This window comes from Aquarana catesbeiana, linkage group LG03 (assembly GCF_042186555.1).
Source record: "Aquarana catesbeiana isolate 2022-GZ linkage group LG03, ASM4218655v1, whole genome shotgun sequence".
Lineage (NCBI taxonomy): Eukaryota > Metazoa > Chordata > Amphibia > Anura > Ranidae > Aquarana > Aquarana catesbeiana.
In genome coordinates, this window is record NC_133326.1 from 577,113,030 (window position 1) to 577,128,296 (window position 15,267).

A 15,267-nucleotide genomic window follows, 5' to 3' on the forward strand; every position below is an offset into this window, starting at 1 on the left:
CCTTATCTACGCCCCTGGGAACATGTCAGTTCCGTCAGCGGTGACCAGGAGGTGATGCCAGCGCTTCTAAGGTAAGTTTTTCATAATGAGCTAGCATGAGGTGCACACTAGCTTATTATGCCTTTGCCTTGCAGGTTTTTTTCTTTTGCAGGCATACAACTGCTTTCAACAGTACAGGCACTTATTTATAATGTTTTACATAGCTATACCTGCAAAAGAGTCCAGCCTGAAGTGATCTAGCAGGACTTAATTTTCTGACTAAAGTTCCACTTTAAGGGGAAGATCAGTGGCGGCTGGTGCTAAACTTTTTTGGGGGGCGGCAAACAAACCCCCCCCAGGTCCGCACTTACCACTCCACTCCATGGTCCCCCCGGACTCACCCCTCTATGGCATGCTCCCCCCACACTCAGCCCCTTTGCCGTTTCCTCGGCTTCTAATCCCGGCCAACCCGATCCGCCTCCTGTCCTGATTGGCCAGATGGAGAACCCGGAAGAGAATAGCGTATACTGATTCGCTAGTGTCAAAAAAGGCCCAACCTTTTTCAAGCCAATTAGAGCCAAAGGCTCTAATCATGTGGCTTAAAAAAAAAAGTCCAGCACCCTGCATGCAAACTAGGGGGGCGGCGCCCCTAATGGACCGGCCTCTCCTGGGGAAGATGAATGATACCCCTTCAGGGGGTGGGTCCATGACACCTTGCTAGGTATCATCCAACTGAGGACCTCTTGTGGTAAAAAGTATTTACCGCAGGGGACATTGCCAGAGAAGTGATGAGCAATGCTACCAGAGCGGCTTTCTTTTACACACCACTGGGGACTATTTTAGATTTATTTTTTCCCCAGAATTGGTCATCATGATGTGAATCACTTGGATAATATAAAAGCAATCATTTCAAACGTTTCCCTTTTGGTCTTGTGCACTTCTGTGTTTCTCCTATAGGGTGCACATTTCTCTGTAATGACATGTCCTGGCAGTGTGCAGCCAGCTGGGGGTGTCACTGTTGCTTCTGACATCCAGAGGTGACAACGCCTCTTGTCCAGGCAGGGTTGTCACCCAAGGACAGGAAGTGAAGTTACTAGCACTATTGCCTGGGAGAACAGATGGAAAATGAAGAACAACACTGGAAGGAGTGGAGGGTAACTTACTATAGTGTAATATTGTTTGTTTATACACCTGACCTTAGGACTACTGATTACATCCCCTGATAAAAATACCATTTCTCTGGCTGTTATGCTGATCCAGAAACTTTCATTTACTCGGTGTAAGTATGCAGACAGGAAATTGTTCCAGATTAGTGGTTCACAATGTATTGACGCCAGGGGCTCAGCATTACAGCCAGGTGATGAGGATTTTCAGCATGAGGTCCAGATGACTTAGTATGAGAGCCAGCAGTGCCCAACCAGATAGGAGCTCAGTACGGAGGACGGAGGGAGGAGACTATATGGTGTATGCTGAGTGCTTCCTATCTGTATCGGGCTGTGCAGTCCTAGTCCGCCCAGGACACTCTCACCAACTTTGGCTGTAGAAGTCCCGCCCACTCACCCCTTGGCAACCCCCGTTCTCCAATAGAGTTCTTCCGTGCCCTATCACATGCCTTTCTCCGCCAATCACAGTTCGGGAGTGGTTTCCGCGGCAACAGCGTCCTGGAAACATTCCGGACCAGAGAAAGCGTTGTTGGGATCCCCGAGAGAGAGAGAGCGAGGGCGGCCGGCTGTGATCCCTCCTCCCCGGGAACAGGTTAGTGTGACACCCCGAGTGTGTATAGAGCCCCACGGGACACAGCTTCCATGGGTGCCAGGAGTACCTGGCTCAGATTCCCAATGGAGCTGTCCACTATGACTCCCATTTTACGATTTCTATAGGTGATCTATATGACTGTCCTATGGGTGATCTCTATGACTCCCCTATAGGTGTTTTCTATGACTCTTCTATAGACGAACTCTATGACTGTCCTATGGGTGTTCTCTATAACTGTTCTATAGGTGTTATTTCTGTGAATATCCTATAGGTGATCTATATGACTGTCCTATAGGTGCTCTATATGACTCTCCTATAGGTGATCTTTATGACTCCTATATAGGTGTTCTTTATGACTCCCCTATAGGCGATCTTTATGGCTGTCCTATAGGTGTTCTTTCTCTCTCTCATATAGGTGATCTCTATGACTATCCTATTGGTGTTCACTATGACTGTCCTGTAGGTGTTCTTTCTGTCTCACATATAGGTGATCTTTATGACTATCCTATAGGTGTTCTCCATGACTCTCTTATAGGTGATCGCTATGACTGTCCTATAGGTGTTCTCTATGACTGTCCTACAGGTGATTTCTGTGACTATCCTAGAGGTGATTTACATGACTGTCCTATAGGTGTTCTCTATGACTCTCCTATAGGTTCCTCTATGACTCTCCTATGAATGATCTCTATGACTCTCCTATAGGTGATCTCTATGACTGTCCTATATATGTTCTCTATGACTCTCCTATAGGTGATCTCTATGACTGTCCTATATGTGTTCGCTATGACTCTCCTATAGGTGATCTCTTTGCCTGTCCTATATGTGTCCTCTATGACTCTCCAATAGGTGATCTCTATGGCTGTCCTATGGTTGATGCCTGTGACTGTCCTATACGTGATTTACATGACTGTCCTATAGGTGTTCTCTATGACTCTCCTATAGGTGGTCTCTATGACTCTCCTATAGGTGATCTCTATGACTCTCCTATATGTGATATCTGACTGTCCTATAGGTGATCTCTATGGCTCTCCTATAGGTGATCTCTATGGCTCTCCTATAGGTGATCTCTATGGCTCTCCTATAGGTGATCTCTATGACTCTTCTATAGGTGATCTCTATGACTGTCCTATAGGTGTTCTCTATGGCTCTCCTATAGGTGTTTTTTTTCTGTCTCTCCTATAGGTGATCGCTATTACTGTCCTATAGGTGTTTTACCTGTATCTCCTATAGGTGATCTTTATGACTGTCCTATAGGTGATCTCTATGACTATCCTATTGGTGTTCTCTATGACTCTCCTGTAGGTGATCTCTATGACTGCCCTGTAGGTGATATCTATGACTGTCCTATAGGTGATCTCCATGACTGTCCTATGGGTGATCTCTATAGCTGTCCTATAGGTGTTATTTCTGTGACTATCCTATAGGTGATCTATATGACTGTCCTATAGGTGTTCTCTATGACTGTTCTACAGGTGATTTCTGTGACTGTCCTATAGCTGATTTACATGACTCTCTTACAGGTGTTTTTCTGTCTCTCCTATGGGTGATCATTATGACTGTCCTATAGGTGTTTTTTCTGTATCTCCTATAGGTGATCTTTATGACTTTCCTATAGGTGATCCCCATGACTGTCCTATGGGTGGTCTCTATGGCTGTCCTATAGGTGATCGCTATGACTCCCCTATAGGTGATCTCTATGACTCTCCTATACGTGATCGCTATGACTGTCCTATAGGTGTTATTTCTGTCTCTCCTATGGGTGATATCTATGACTGTCCTATAGGTGATCTCTGTGACTGTCCTATGGGTGATCTCTGTGACTGTCCTATAAGCGATCTATATGACTGTCCTATAGGTGTTCTCGATGGCTCTCCCATAGGTGATCTCTATGACTCTCCTATATGTGATCTCTATGACTCCTCTATAGGTGTTCTCTATGACTTTGCTATGGGTGATCTCTATGACTGTCCTATAGGTGTTCTTTATGACTGTCCTCTAGGTGTTCTTTATGACTGTCCTATAGGTGTGATCTCTATGACTCCCCTGTAGGTGTTCTCTATGACTCTCCTATAGGTGTTATCTGTGACTGTCCTATAGGTGTTCTCTATGACTCTCCTATAGGTGATCTCTATGCCTCTCCTATAGGTGATCTACATGACTCCCCTATAGGTGTTCTCTACTACTCACCTATAGGTGCTCTCCATGACATACCTATAGGTGATCTCAATGACTCTCCTATAGGTAATATCTATGACTCATCTATAGGTGTTCTCCATGACTCTATAGGTGAATTATGACTGTCCTATGGGTGTTCTCTAGGACTCTCCTATAGGTGTTCTATATGACTCTTTCTATAGGTGAACTCTATGACTGTCCTATGGGTGATCTCTATGTCTCTCCTATGGGTATTCTCTATGTCTGTCCTATAGGTGATCTCTATGACTCTCCTATAGGTGATATCTATGACTCTCCTATGGGTGTTCTCTATAACTGTCCTATAGGTGATCATTATGACTCTCCTATCATTTTTTTCTGTCTTCTATAGGTGATCTCTAGGACTGTCCTATAGGTGATCTCCATGACTGTCCTATGGGTTGTCTTCATGGCTGTCCTATAGCTGATCTCTATGACTCCCCTATAGGTGATCGCTATGACTGTCATATAGGTGTTATTTCTGTCTCTCCTATGGGTGATATCTATGACTTTCTTATAGGTGTTCTCTATGACTGTCCTACAGGTGATTTCTGTGACTGTCCTATAGGTGATTTACATGACTGTCCTATTGGTGTTCTCTATGACTCTCCCATAGGTGATATCTATGACTGTCCTATAGGTGTTCCCTATGACTCTCCTATAGGTGTTCTGTATGACTTTCCTATGGGTGTTTTTTCTGTGTCTCATATAGGTGATCTTTATGACTGTCCTATAGGTGTTTTTCTGTATCTCCTATAGGTGATCTTCATGACTGTCCTGTAGGGGATCTCCATGACTGTCCTATGGTTGATCTCTATGGCTGTCCTATAGGTGTTATTTCTGTGACTATCCTATAGGTGATCTATATGACTGTCCTATAGGTGTTCTCCGTGACTTTCAATGGGTGAACTCTAGGACTCTCCTATAGGTGTTCTCTAGGACTCTCCTATAGGTGTTCTATATGACCATCCTATAGGTGATCTCTAGGGCTGTCCTATCGGTGATCTCTAGGACTGTCCTATGGGTAATCTCGATGACTGTCCTATGGGTAATCTCTATGGCTGTCCTATAGGTGTTCTCTATGATTCTCCTATAGATGATAGCTATGACACCCCTATATGTAATCTCTATGGCTCCCCTATAGGTGATTGCTATGACTGTCCTATAGGTGATTTACATGACGGTCCTATAGGTGTTCTCTATGACTCATATGGGTGGTCTCTATGACTCTCCTATAGGTGATCTCTATGACTGTCCTATAGGTGTTCTCTATGACTCTCCTATGGGTAATCTCCATGGCTGTCCTATGGGTAATCTCTATGGCTGTCCTATAGGTGTTCTCTATGATTCTCCTATAGATGATAGCTATGACACCCCTATATGTAATCTCTATGGCTCCCCTATAGGTGATTGCTATGACTGTCCTATAGGTGATTTACATGACGGTCCTATAGGTGTTCTCTATGACTCATATGGGTGGTCTCTATGACTGTCCTATAGGTGTTCTCTATGATTCTCCTATAGGTGATCTCTATGACTCTCCTATATTTGATCTCTATGACTGTCCTATAGGTCTTCTCTATGACTCCCCTGTAGATGTTCGCTATGACACCCCTATAGGTGTTCTCTATGACTGTCCTATAGGTGTTCTCTATGACTGTCCTAAAGGTGATCTCTATGACTGTGCTATAGGTGTTCTCTATGACTGTCCTAAAGGTGTTCTCTACCACTCTCCTTTAGGTGTTCTCTATGACTCACCTTTAGGTGTTCTCTATGACTCCCTTTAGGTGTTCTGACTCTCCTAAAGGCAATCTCTATGACTGTCCTATAGGTCTTCTCTGGGACTCTCCTATAAGCGATCTCTATGACTCTCCTATAGGTGATCTCTAGGACTCTCCTATAGGTGATTTCGATGACTGTCCTAAAGGTGTTCTCTATGACTCTCCTATGACTCTCCTATAGGTGATCTCTATGACTCATCTATAGGTGTTCTAAATGATTCTCCCATATGTGATCTCTACGACTCTTCCATAGGTGACCTCCATAACTGTACTATAGGTCTTCTCTATGTCTCTCCTATAGGTGATCTCCAGGGTTTTCCTATAGGTGTTCTCAATTACTCCCCTATAGGTGATTTCTGTGACTCTCCTATAGGTTATATCTATTACTCATCTATATGTGTTCTCTATGACTCTTCTATATGTGCTCTCTGTGGCGCATCTATAGGTGTTCTGCATGACTCCCCTATAGGTGTTCTCTATGACTCCCCCATAGGTGATCTCTGTGACTCCCTCACAGGTGATCTTTATAACTGTCCTATAGGTGTTCCCTGTGACTCCCCTATAGGTGTTCTCTATTATTCTCCTATGGGTGCTCTCTATTATTCTCCTATAGGTGCACTCTGTGACTGTCCTATAGGTGATCTATACGACTGACCTATGGGTGATCTCTCTGACTCCTATAGGCACACCCTATGACTCTCATAGGTGATCTGTCTGACTCCTATAGGTGCTTTTTTTTTTCTATAGGTGCTGTCTATGACACCCAGGGGTGCACTCTGACTCCCGTAGGTGCTCCATGACTCCCATAGGTTCTCTTTATGACTCTCATAGGCGCTCTCTGTGACTCCCATACCCATATGTGTCTCCCCCTGTATTTGTTATTAGCTGTGCTCTGGGGATCCCCGTCTTGCAATGATGTAGTAGGGGGATGGGATATCACACACAGATCATAGGGGCTCTGGACTCAGGAAGGGAAGTTTCTCATACCTTCTGTGTTCTCGGATTAGTAATTCAAATGAGCAGAACATCTTCCAGAAGAGAAAATTGAGCTAGATAAGGGGAAAATGTCAACCTTTGTTAGGTAAGCCTGCACATGTGATAATGTAAGCCTGGATATTCAGATCCTCCCCTAAGCTTAATTGAATGATTAAATTAATGAAAGCTTAAATAAATCATTCTGTACTTCTTTACATTTTTGAGACATGGATCTATTTAAATGTACAGTTGGCAACAGAGGGATTTTTTTGTCTAAAAGGGGTCCTAGTTTATTCTCCACTAGTGATGCGTTGTACATGGAGATTTCATGTTCTTGTTGTGTTTGTGTGGGATTTGGAATGTGCACTGTTATTTCAACAAGCTTTATTTTTTTCAAATAGACAATGGAGCATTCTTCATATAGACCTTCAGCACAGCTATTCCTGTCACAGGTATGTGTCAGCATTTTGGTTTTCATATGGAAAGACACGCTTGATGTAAATTTGGAACATTTGGACACTTCTCCGCACAGGGCTGTCCCAAAAACATTGTGCTGCCTGGGTCCACGAATGAAATGCTGCCTCCCTACCCCCCCCCCCCAAAAAAAAAAAAATCATGCCCACCAAAAGGACATGATATGCAAAATTATATGACATACCATTATGTTCAATTCCAAGGGGCGGGCTAGGGCAGGCTAGGCAAAATATAGACAGTCTAGGGTAGTATAGAGGCAGGCTAGGGTAGTATATAGACAGGCTAGAGTAGTATATAGACAGGCTAGGGTAGTATATGGACAGGCTAAGGCAGTATAGGAGCAGACTGGGGTAGTATATACACAGACTAGGGTCGTATATAGACAGGCTAGGGCAGTATAGGGGTGGGCTGAAAACAAAATTTTGGTTGTCATATTGCTGGGTAAACAGAAGAGAAGGAGAGGGGCTGTGGTTCAATTTGCTGCCACTCTTAAAGTGCTACCTTGGTCCAATGGACCCACTGGGACCCATGGTAGGGCCGTCCCTGTCTCCACACCCCACGGAATAATCCAGCAGAACAGAGAGACACTGGCATAACATCATAAGATAGGTGGAGGAGAGGGGTGTGGCTATGTTCTGACTTTCAGAAAATTTGTGTATCAAGGAAAGCTTTCGTTCTTATAAGAGCTGCAATGAAGAATGGTAGGTGTGTACTGGCATCTTAGGGATTTTGAATTTTTATATATGTGTTATGTCAGGTTTGGTTTTATTAGAACACTTGGTATTTAAAGGTCAACCCCAGCCTAGTTTCTCTTTTGCATTTGTGTTGGTGGGTAAAGCAGAATTCCAGGTATGAATATTTTTTACATAGTTACATTGATCTAGATTGGACCAATATAACTATGTATATACCATACCTGTGGGATCCCTCTAAGAAGGAAATCCTTGTAGTAGACACCACTATTCTCCATTTGCTTCCAGGTCATGTGCCAAGCGGCTGCCCTGCTGCATTGTGTATACAGGAGGTCGCCCATTTGGCACAGGCGCTATTCAGAGTTCTCTTTGCATTTTCTCAATGAGTGTAAAGCATTCTCTTCTTGGACAAGGTGGAGAGGCAGGGTTGTGACATCACACTCTATACTTCGTCCAATCAGAGAATGAGTTGCATAAACTGAAAATATTCAAAGCGTTTGCTGAATGGCACCCATGCCAAGCAGGCGACCTCCCGTGTTCACAATGCAGCAAGGCAGCCGTTTGGCACAGGACCCAGAAGCAAGTGGAGATTACTAAAGTAGCTACAGTGATTTCCAGCTTCTAGAGGGATCCCACAGGTATGGTGTATGCATGTCAAATGTCCAAACCTGGAATTCTTCTTTAAAGCTGAATTGTCACCATTTATAAAATGCCATGCAACACAGCTAAACTTGGGTTGTTTTTCTCTAAAAATAGCAACCCATGTTCATTTTTTACCGTTTTTTTTTTTTTTTTTTGGCTTTGGTTTCTTTTCAAGTATTGGCTCTCCCCAGGTTGTCAGTCTGAAGGGTGATATTACAGGCGCTGGTCTGGGGGAAGAATGGAAGAAAACATGGTTCATCTACTCAGTTATGCCTGATACGCACAATGAGATTATGGGACGAATGATTGTCCGTTTTTTTTTTTTGCATGCTAATCTCAGTTCGAGTTGGCTAAGGGTAACTTACCATCCACCCCTATAGGTTCCATCAGAGATAGTTCTGGTCAGCTACTTACATCTCCCAATAACATTAACCACTTCAGCCCCGGAAGGATTTACCCCCTTCCTGACCAGAGCACTTTTTACAATTTGGCACTGCGTCGCTTTAACTGCTAATTGCGCGGTCATGCAATGGTGTACCCAAACGAAATTTGCGTCCTTTTCTTCCCACAAATAGAGCTTTCTTTTGATGGTATTTGATCACCTCTGCCATTTTTATTTTTTGCGCTATAAACGGAAAAAGACCGAAAATTTTGAAAAAAAATGATATTTTCTACTTTTTGTTATAAAAAAAATCCAATAAACTCAATTTTAGTCATACATTTAGGCCAAAATGTATTCGGCCACATGTCTTTGGTAAAAAAAAAGTCAATAAGCGTATATTTATTGGTTTGCGCAAAAGTTATAGCGCCTACAAACTAGGGTACATTTTCTGGAATTTACACAGCTTTTAGTTTATGACTGCCTATGTCATTTCTTGAGGTGCTAAAATGGCAGGGCAGTACAAAACCCCCCCAAATGACCCCATTTTGGAAAGTAGACACCCCAAGGAAATTGCTGAGAGGCATGTTGAACCCATTGAATATTTATTTTTTTTGTCCCAGGTGATTGAATAATGACAAAAAAAAAAAAAAAAAAAAAATTTACAAAAAGTTGTCACTAAATGATATATTGCTCACACAGGCCATGGGCATATGTGGAATTGCACCCCAAAATACATTCAGCTGCTTCTCCTGAGTACGGGGATACCACATGTGTGGGACTTTTTGGGAGCCTAGCCGCGTATGGGGCCCCGAAAACCAAGCACCGCCTTCAGGATTTCTAAGGGCATAGATTTTTGATTACACTCCTCACTACCTATCACAGTTTTGAAGGCCATAAAATGCCAAGATGGCACAAAACACCCCCAAATGACCCCATTTTGGAAAGTAGACACCCCAAGCTATTTGCTGAGAGGTATGTTGAGTCCATGGAATATTTTATTTTTTGACACAAGTTGTGGGAATGTGACAATTTTTTTTTTTTTTGCACAAAGTTGTCACTAAATGATATATTGCTCACACAGGCCATGGGCATATGTGGAATTGTACCCCAAAATACATTTAGCTGCTTCTCCTGAGTATGGGGATACCACATGTGTGGGACTTTTTGGGAGCCTAGCCGCGTACGGGGCCCCGAAAACCAATCACCGCCTTTAGGATTTCTAAGGGCATAAATTTTTCATTTCACTCCTCACTACCTATCAGAGTTTTGAAGGCCATAAAATGCCAAGATGGCACAAACCCCCCCCAAATGACCCCATTTTGGAAAGTAGACACCCCAAGCTATTTGCTGAGAGGCATGTTGAGTCCATGGAATATTTTGTATTTTGACACAAGTTGCTGGAAAGTGACAATTTTTTTTTTTTTTTTTTTTTTTTTGCACAAAGTTGTCACTAAATGATATATTGCTCAAACATGCCATGGGCATATGTGGAATTGCACCCCAAAATATATTCTGCTGCTTCTCCTGAGTACGGGGATACCACATGTGTGGGACTTTTTGGGAGCCTAGCCGCGTACGGGGCCCCGAAAACCAAGCACCGCCTTCAGGATTTCTAAGGGCATAAATTTTTGATTTCACTTCTCACTACCTATCACAGTTTTGAAGGCCATAAAATGCCAAGATGGCACAAAAGCCCCCCAAATGACCCCATTTTGGAAAGTAGACACCCCAAGCTATTTGCTGAGAGGCATGTTGAGTCCATGGAATATTTTATTTTTTGACACAAGTTGCGGGAATGTGAGAATTTTTTTTTTTTTTTGCACAAAGTTGTCACTAAATGATATATTGCTCACACAGGCCATGGGCATATGTGGAATTGCACCCCAAAATACATTCTGCTGATTCTCCTGAGTACGGGGATACCACATGTGTGGGACTTTTTGGGAGCCTAGCTGCGTACGGGGCCCCGAAAACCCAGCACCGCCTTCAGGATTTCTAAGGGTGTAAAGTTGTAATTTCACTCCCCACTACCTATCACATTTTTGAAGGCCATAAAATGCCCAGATGGCACAAACCCCCCCCAATTGACCCCATTTTGGAAAGTAGACACCCCAAGCTATTTGCTGAGAGGCATGTTGAGTCCATGGAATATTTTAAATTTTGACACAAGTTGCGGGAAAGTGACAATTTTTTTTTTTTTTAATTTTTTTTTGCACAAAGTTGTCACTAAATGATATATTGTTCAAACATGCCATGGGCATATGTGGAATTACACCCCAAAATATATTCTGCTGCTTCTCCTGAGTACGGGGATACCACATGTGTGGGACTTTTTGGGAGCCTAGCCGCGTACGGGGCCCCGAAAACCAAGCACCGCCTTCAGGATTTCTAAGGGCATACATTTTTGATTTTACTCCTCACTACCTATCACACTTTTGAAGGCCATAAAATGCCAAGATGGCACAAAACCCCCCCAAATGACCCCATTTTGGAAAGTAGACACCCCAAGCTATTTGCTGAGAGGCATGGTGAGTATTTTGCAGCTCTCATTTGTTTTTGAAAATGAAGAAAGGCAAGAAAAACGTATTTTTTTTTTCTTTTTTCAATTTTCAAAACTTTGTGACAAAAAGTGAGGTCTGCAAAATACTCACTATACCTCTCAGCAAATAGCTTTGGGTGTCTGTTTTCCAAAATGGGGTCATTTGGGGGGGGGTTGTGCCATCTGGGCATTCCATGGCCTCCGAAACTGTGATAGGCAGTGAAGAGTGAAATCAAAAATTTACGCCCTTAGAAAGCCTGAAGGCGGGGCTTGGTTTTCGGGGTCCCGTACGTGGCTAGGCTCCCAAAAAGTCTCACACATGTGGTATCCCCGTACTCAGGAGAAGCAACAGAATGTATTTTGGGGTGCAATTTCACATATTCCCATGGCATGTTTGAGCAATATATCATTTAGTGACAACTTTGTGCAAAAAAAAAAAAAAAAAAAAAAAAATTTGTCTTTTTCCCGCAACTTGTGTCACAATATAAAATATTCAATGGACTCGACATGCCTCTCAGCAAATAGCTTGGGGTGTCTACTTTCCAAAATGGGGTCATTTGGGGGGGTTTTGAACTGTCCTGGCATTTTATGCACAACATTTAGAAGCTTATGTCACACATCGACCACTCTTCTAACCACTTGAAGACAAAGCCCTTTCTGACACTTATTGTTTACATGAAAAAATTATTTTTTTTTGCAAAAAAATTACTTTGAACCCTCAGACATATATATATTTTTTTAAAGCAAATGCCCTACAGATTAAAATGGTGGGTGTTTCATTTTTTTTTTTCACACAGTATTTGCGCAGCGATTTTTCAAACGCATTTTTTGGGGAAAAAACACACTTTTTTAAATTTTAATACACTAAAACACACTATTTTGTCAAAATGTTTGATGAAATAAAAAAGATGATCTTAGGCCGAGTACATGGATACCAAACATGACATGCTTTAAAATTGCGCACAAACGTGCAGTGGCGACAAACTAAATACATTTTTAAAAGCCCTTAAAAGCCTTTACAGGTTACCACTTTAGATTTACAGAGGAGGTCTACTGCTAAAATTACTGCCCTCGATCTGACCTTCGCGGTGATACCTCACATGCATGGTGCAATTGCTGTTTACATATGACGCCAGACCGACGCTTGCGTTCGCCTTTGTGCGAGAGCAGGGGGGGGGCAGGGGTGCTTTTTTTTTTTTTTTTTTTTTTTTTATTATTTTTTTTGCTTTTTTATCTTATTTTTAAACTGTTCCTTTCATTTTTATTTTTTTTTATCATTTTTATTGTTATCTCAGGGAATGTAAATATCCCCCATGATAGCAATAGGTAGTGACAGGTACTCTTTTTAGAAAAAATTGGGGTCTATTAGACCCTAGATCTCTCCTCTGCCCTCAAAGCATCTGACCACACCAAGATCGGTGTCATAAAATGCTTTCCCAATTTCCCAATGGCGCTGTTTACATCCGGCGAAATCTAAGTCATGAAATGCTTGTAGCTTCCAGTTTCTTAGGCCATAGAGATGTTTGGAGCCATTCTGGTCTCTGATCAGCTCTATGGTCAGCTGGCTGAATCACCGGCTGCATTCTCAAGTTCCCTGTTGGGACAGGAGAGCCAGAGAAAAACATGGACGACGGTGTGGGGGGGGGGGCATTCCCTCCCACTGCTTGTAAAAGCAGTCTAGAGGCTAATTAGCCGCTAGGATTGCTTTTACAAGAAAGCCGACCACTGGCTGAAAAGAATGATACCAAGATGATACCTAAACCTGCAGGCATCATTCTGGTATAACCACTCAAAGTCCAGCAACATACCAGTACGTTGCTGGTCCTTGTTGGGCATACATTGTAAACTTTTTTTTCATGCAGCCTGTGGGCTGAACGAAAAAAAGATATTGATCGGTGGGTATGCCCACCATTAGAATACCTCCCTTCATCCACCCACTTCTAATGATGGGCATACATGCACCGTATATATATGCCGAAGCATGGGGGCATCCTCCCGCAAAAGGCAGGAGCAAATCGCTCCTCCACCCACTGCTGCCCCCACGCTTCGGCATATATGCTGAAGTATGTAACTGTGGTGGTGAAATCACCTCCGACAGCGCTGGAGTCGCGGCTTTATGTATCGTGGGAGCAAACGCTGTTGCTGTCAAGATAAATAAATCCGCTCTGCAGCTGAATGGCGTACCTGCTAAGCAAATGATGGTTAACAAAAAAACAAAGTAACATTACAGTATAACAGTAATACTTACCATACCTGCAAAGCAAAATACAAAAAAAACATAGTAAAAAATAAAACATTTAACGCAACCTGTGCCTACCTAAAAAATATATATGCCGAAGCATGGGGGCATCCTCCCGCAAAAGGCAGGAGCAAATCGCTCCTCCACCCACTGCTGCCCCCACGCTTCGGCATATATGCTGAAGTATGTAACTGTGGTGGTGAAATCACCTCCGACAGCGCTGGAGTCGCGGCTTTATGTATCGTGGGAGCAAACGCTGTTGCTGTCAAGATAAATAAATCCGCTCTGCAGCTGAATGGCGTACCTGAAAACACAAAGGTGGTTAACAATAAAAAAAAACAAAGTATAAAAAAATTGCATACCTATAAAGCAAACATGATAAAAACATAACAATAAAACATTGCAGTATAGAATGCAGAACAATAGAGAGAGAATAGAGAGAGAATAGAGAGAGAACAATAAAACAACAACTATTTTTGGTTTTTTTATTTTATATTTTTTTTGTGTTTTTTTCTTTTTTTTACTTTTTTTTGTTTTTTTTACACTTTTTTTTGTAACTTTAACTTTTTTAACTGGTACCAGGTTTGGGTCTCTCAAAATGCGACAGCATCTTGGGAGACCCTGTGGAAGTGTGCCTAGTCTGTGCAGTGCTGTACCCTACGCTAATACTCCACTAGTGTATGGTAGCGTTCAAAACATTCACCAATGCAAAGACCAGGATTGCCAGGACAGAGGGGACAACAATACCGGGTGTCACGCCTAAATCCGCGCTTGCTGCAGACACGACATCTTTTTTGGGGGGTTCGTTGGGTAGGGGTACTCGGGAGGGCATAAAGAAAATGCCTCTCATGCAGCCGGCTTACTGCATTTGGTTGGGGAAGGTGAGGTGGAGCACCGTCTGGATACAGAAGGGCTCTGACGATCTCTTCCTGGAATTTAAGGAAGGATCCAGTCCGTCCTGAAGCTCTGTATAGCACATAAGCATTCAGCAAAGCCAATTGAAATAAATAAACAGACACTTTTTTGTACCAGCGTCTGGCCTTACGGGCAATTAGGTACGGCGCCAACAACTGGTCGTTGAGGTCCACCCCTCCCATATTAAGGTTATATTCGTGGACACAGAGGGGTTTCTCCACAACACCAGTCGCCGTAGGAATTTGGACCATCGTGTCTGCATGAAGGGAGGTGAGAACGAAAACATTCTTCTTATGCCTCCACTTCATAGCGAGCAAATTATTATACTTCAAGCAGGCTCTCTCCCCCAGCCTAAGACGGGAATCTACAAGCCGCTGGGGAAAGCCCCGGCGATTAGGTCGCACGGTGCCACATGCTCCAATCTGATGATCAAAAAGGTGGCTAAAAAGTGGCACGCTCGTATAATAATTGTCCACGTACAAGTGGTACCCCTTTCCGAATAAGGGTGACACCAAGTCCCACACTATCTTGCCAGCGCTTCCTATGTAGTCAGGGCAGTTTGTCGGCTCTACGTGACTATCTTTTCCCTCGTAAACCATAAATCTACATGTATAGCCTGTGGCCCTGTCACAGAGCTTATACATCTTGACCCCGTATCTGGCACGCTTGCTGGGAAGGTACTGTTTGAATGACAAGCGGCC

The 15,267-nt window shown here is 43.0% G+C and overlaps 1 protein-coding gene across 1 annotated transcript in view; it reads left to right on the plus strand.

The window, feature by feature from the left end:
- Nucleotides 1–1,625: 1,625 nt before the first annotated feature.
- EFCAB6 (EF-hand calcium binding domain 6) overlaps nt 1,626–15,267 on the plus strand; it is a 309,070-nt gene continuing 295,428 nt past the window's right edge. The window contains exons 1-2 of the mRNA XM_073621947.1: nt 1,626–1,734; nt 7,085–7,135. Of these exons, the coding sequence (XP_073478048.1) occupies nt 7,088–7,135 (48 nt within the window). The 5' untranslated portion in view covers nt 1,626–1,734; nt 7,085–7,087. The remainder of the gene's footprint in view (nt 1,735–7,084; nt 7,136–15,267) is intronic.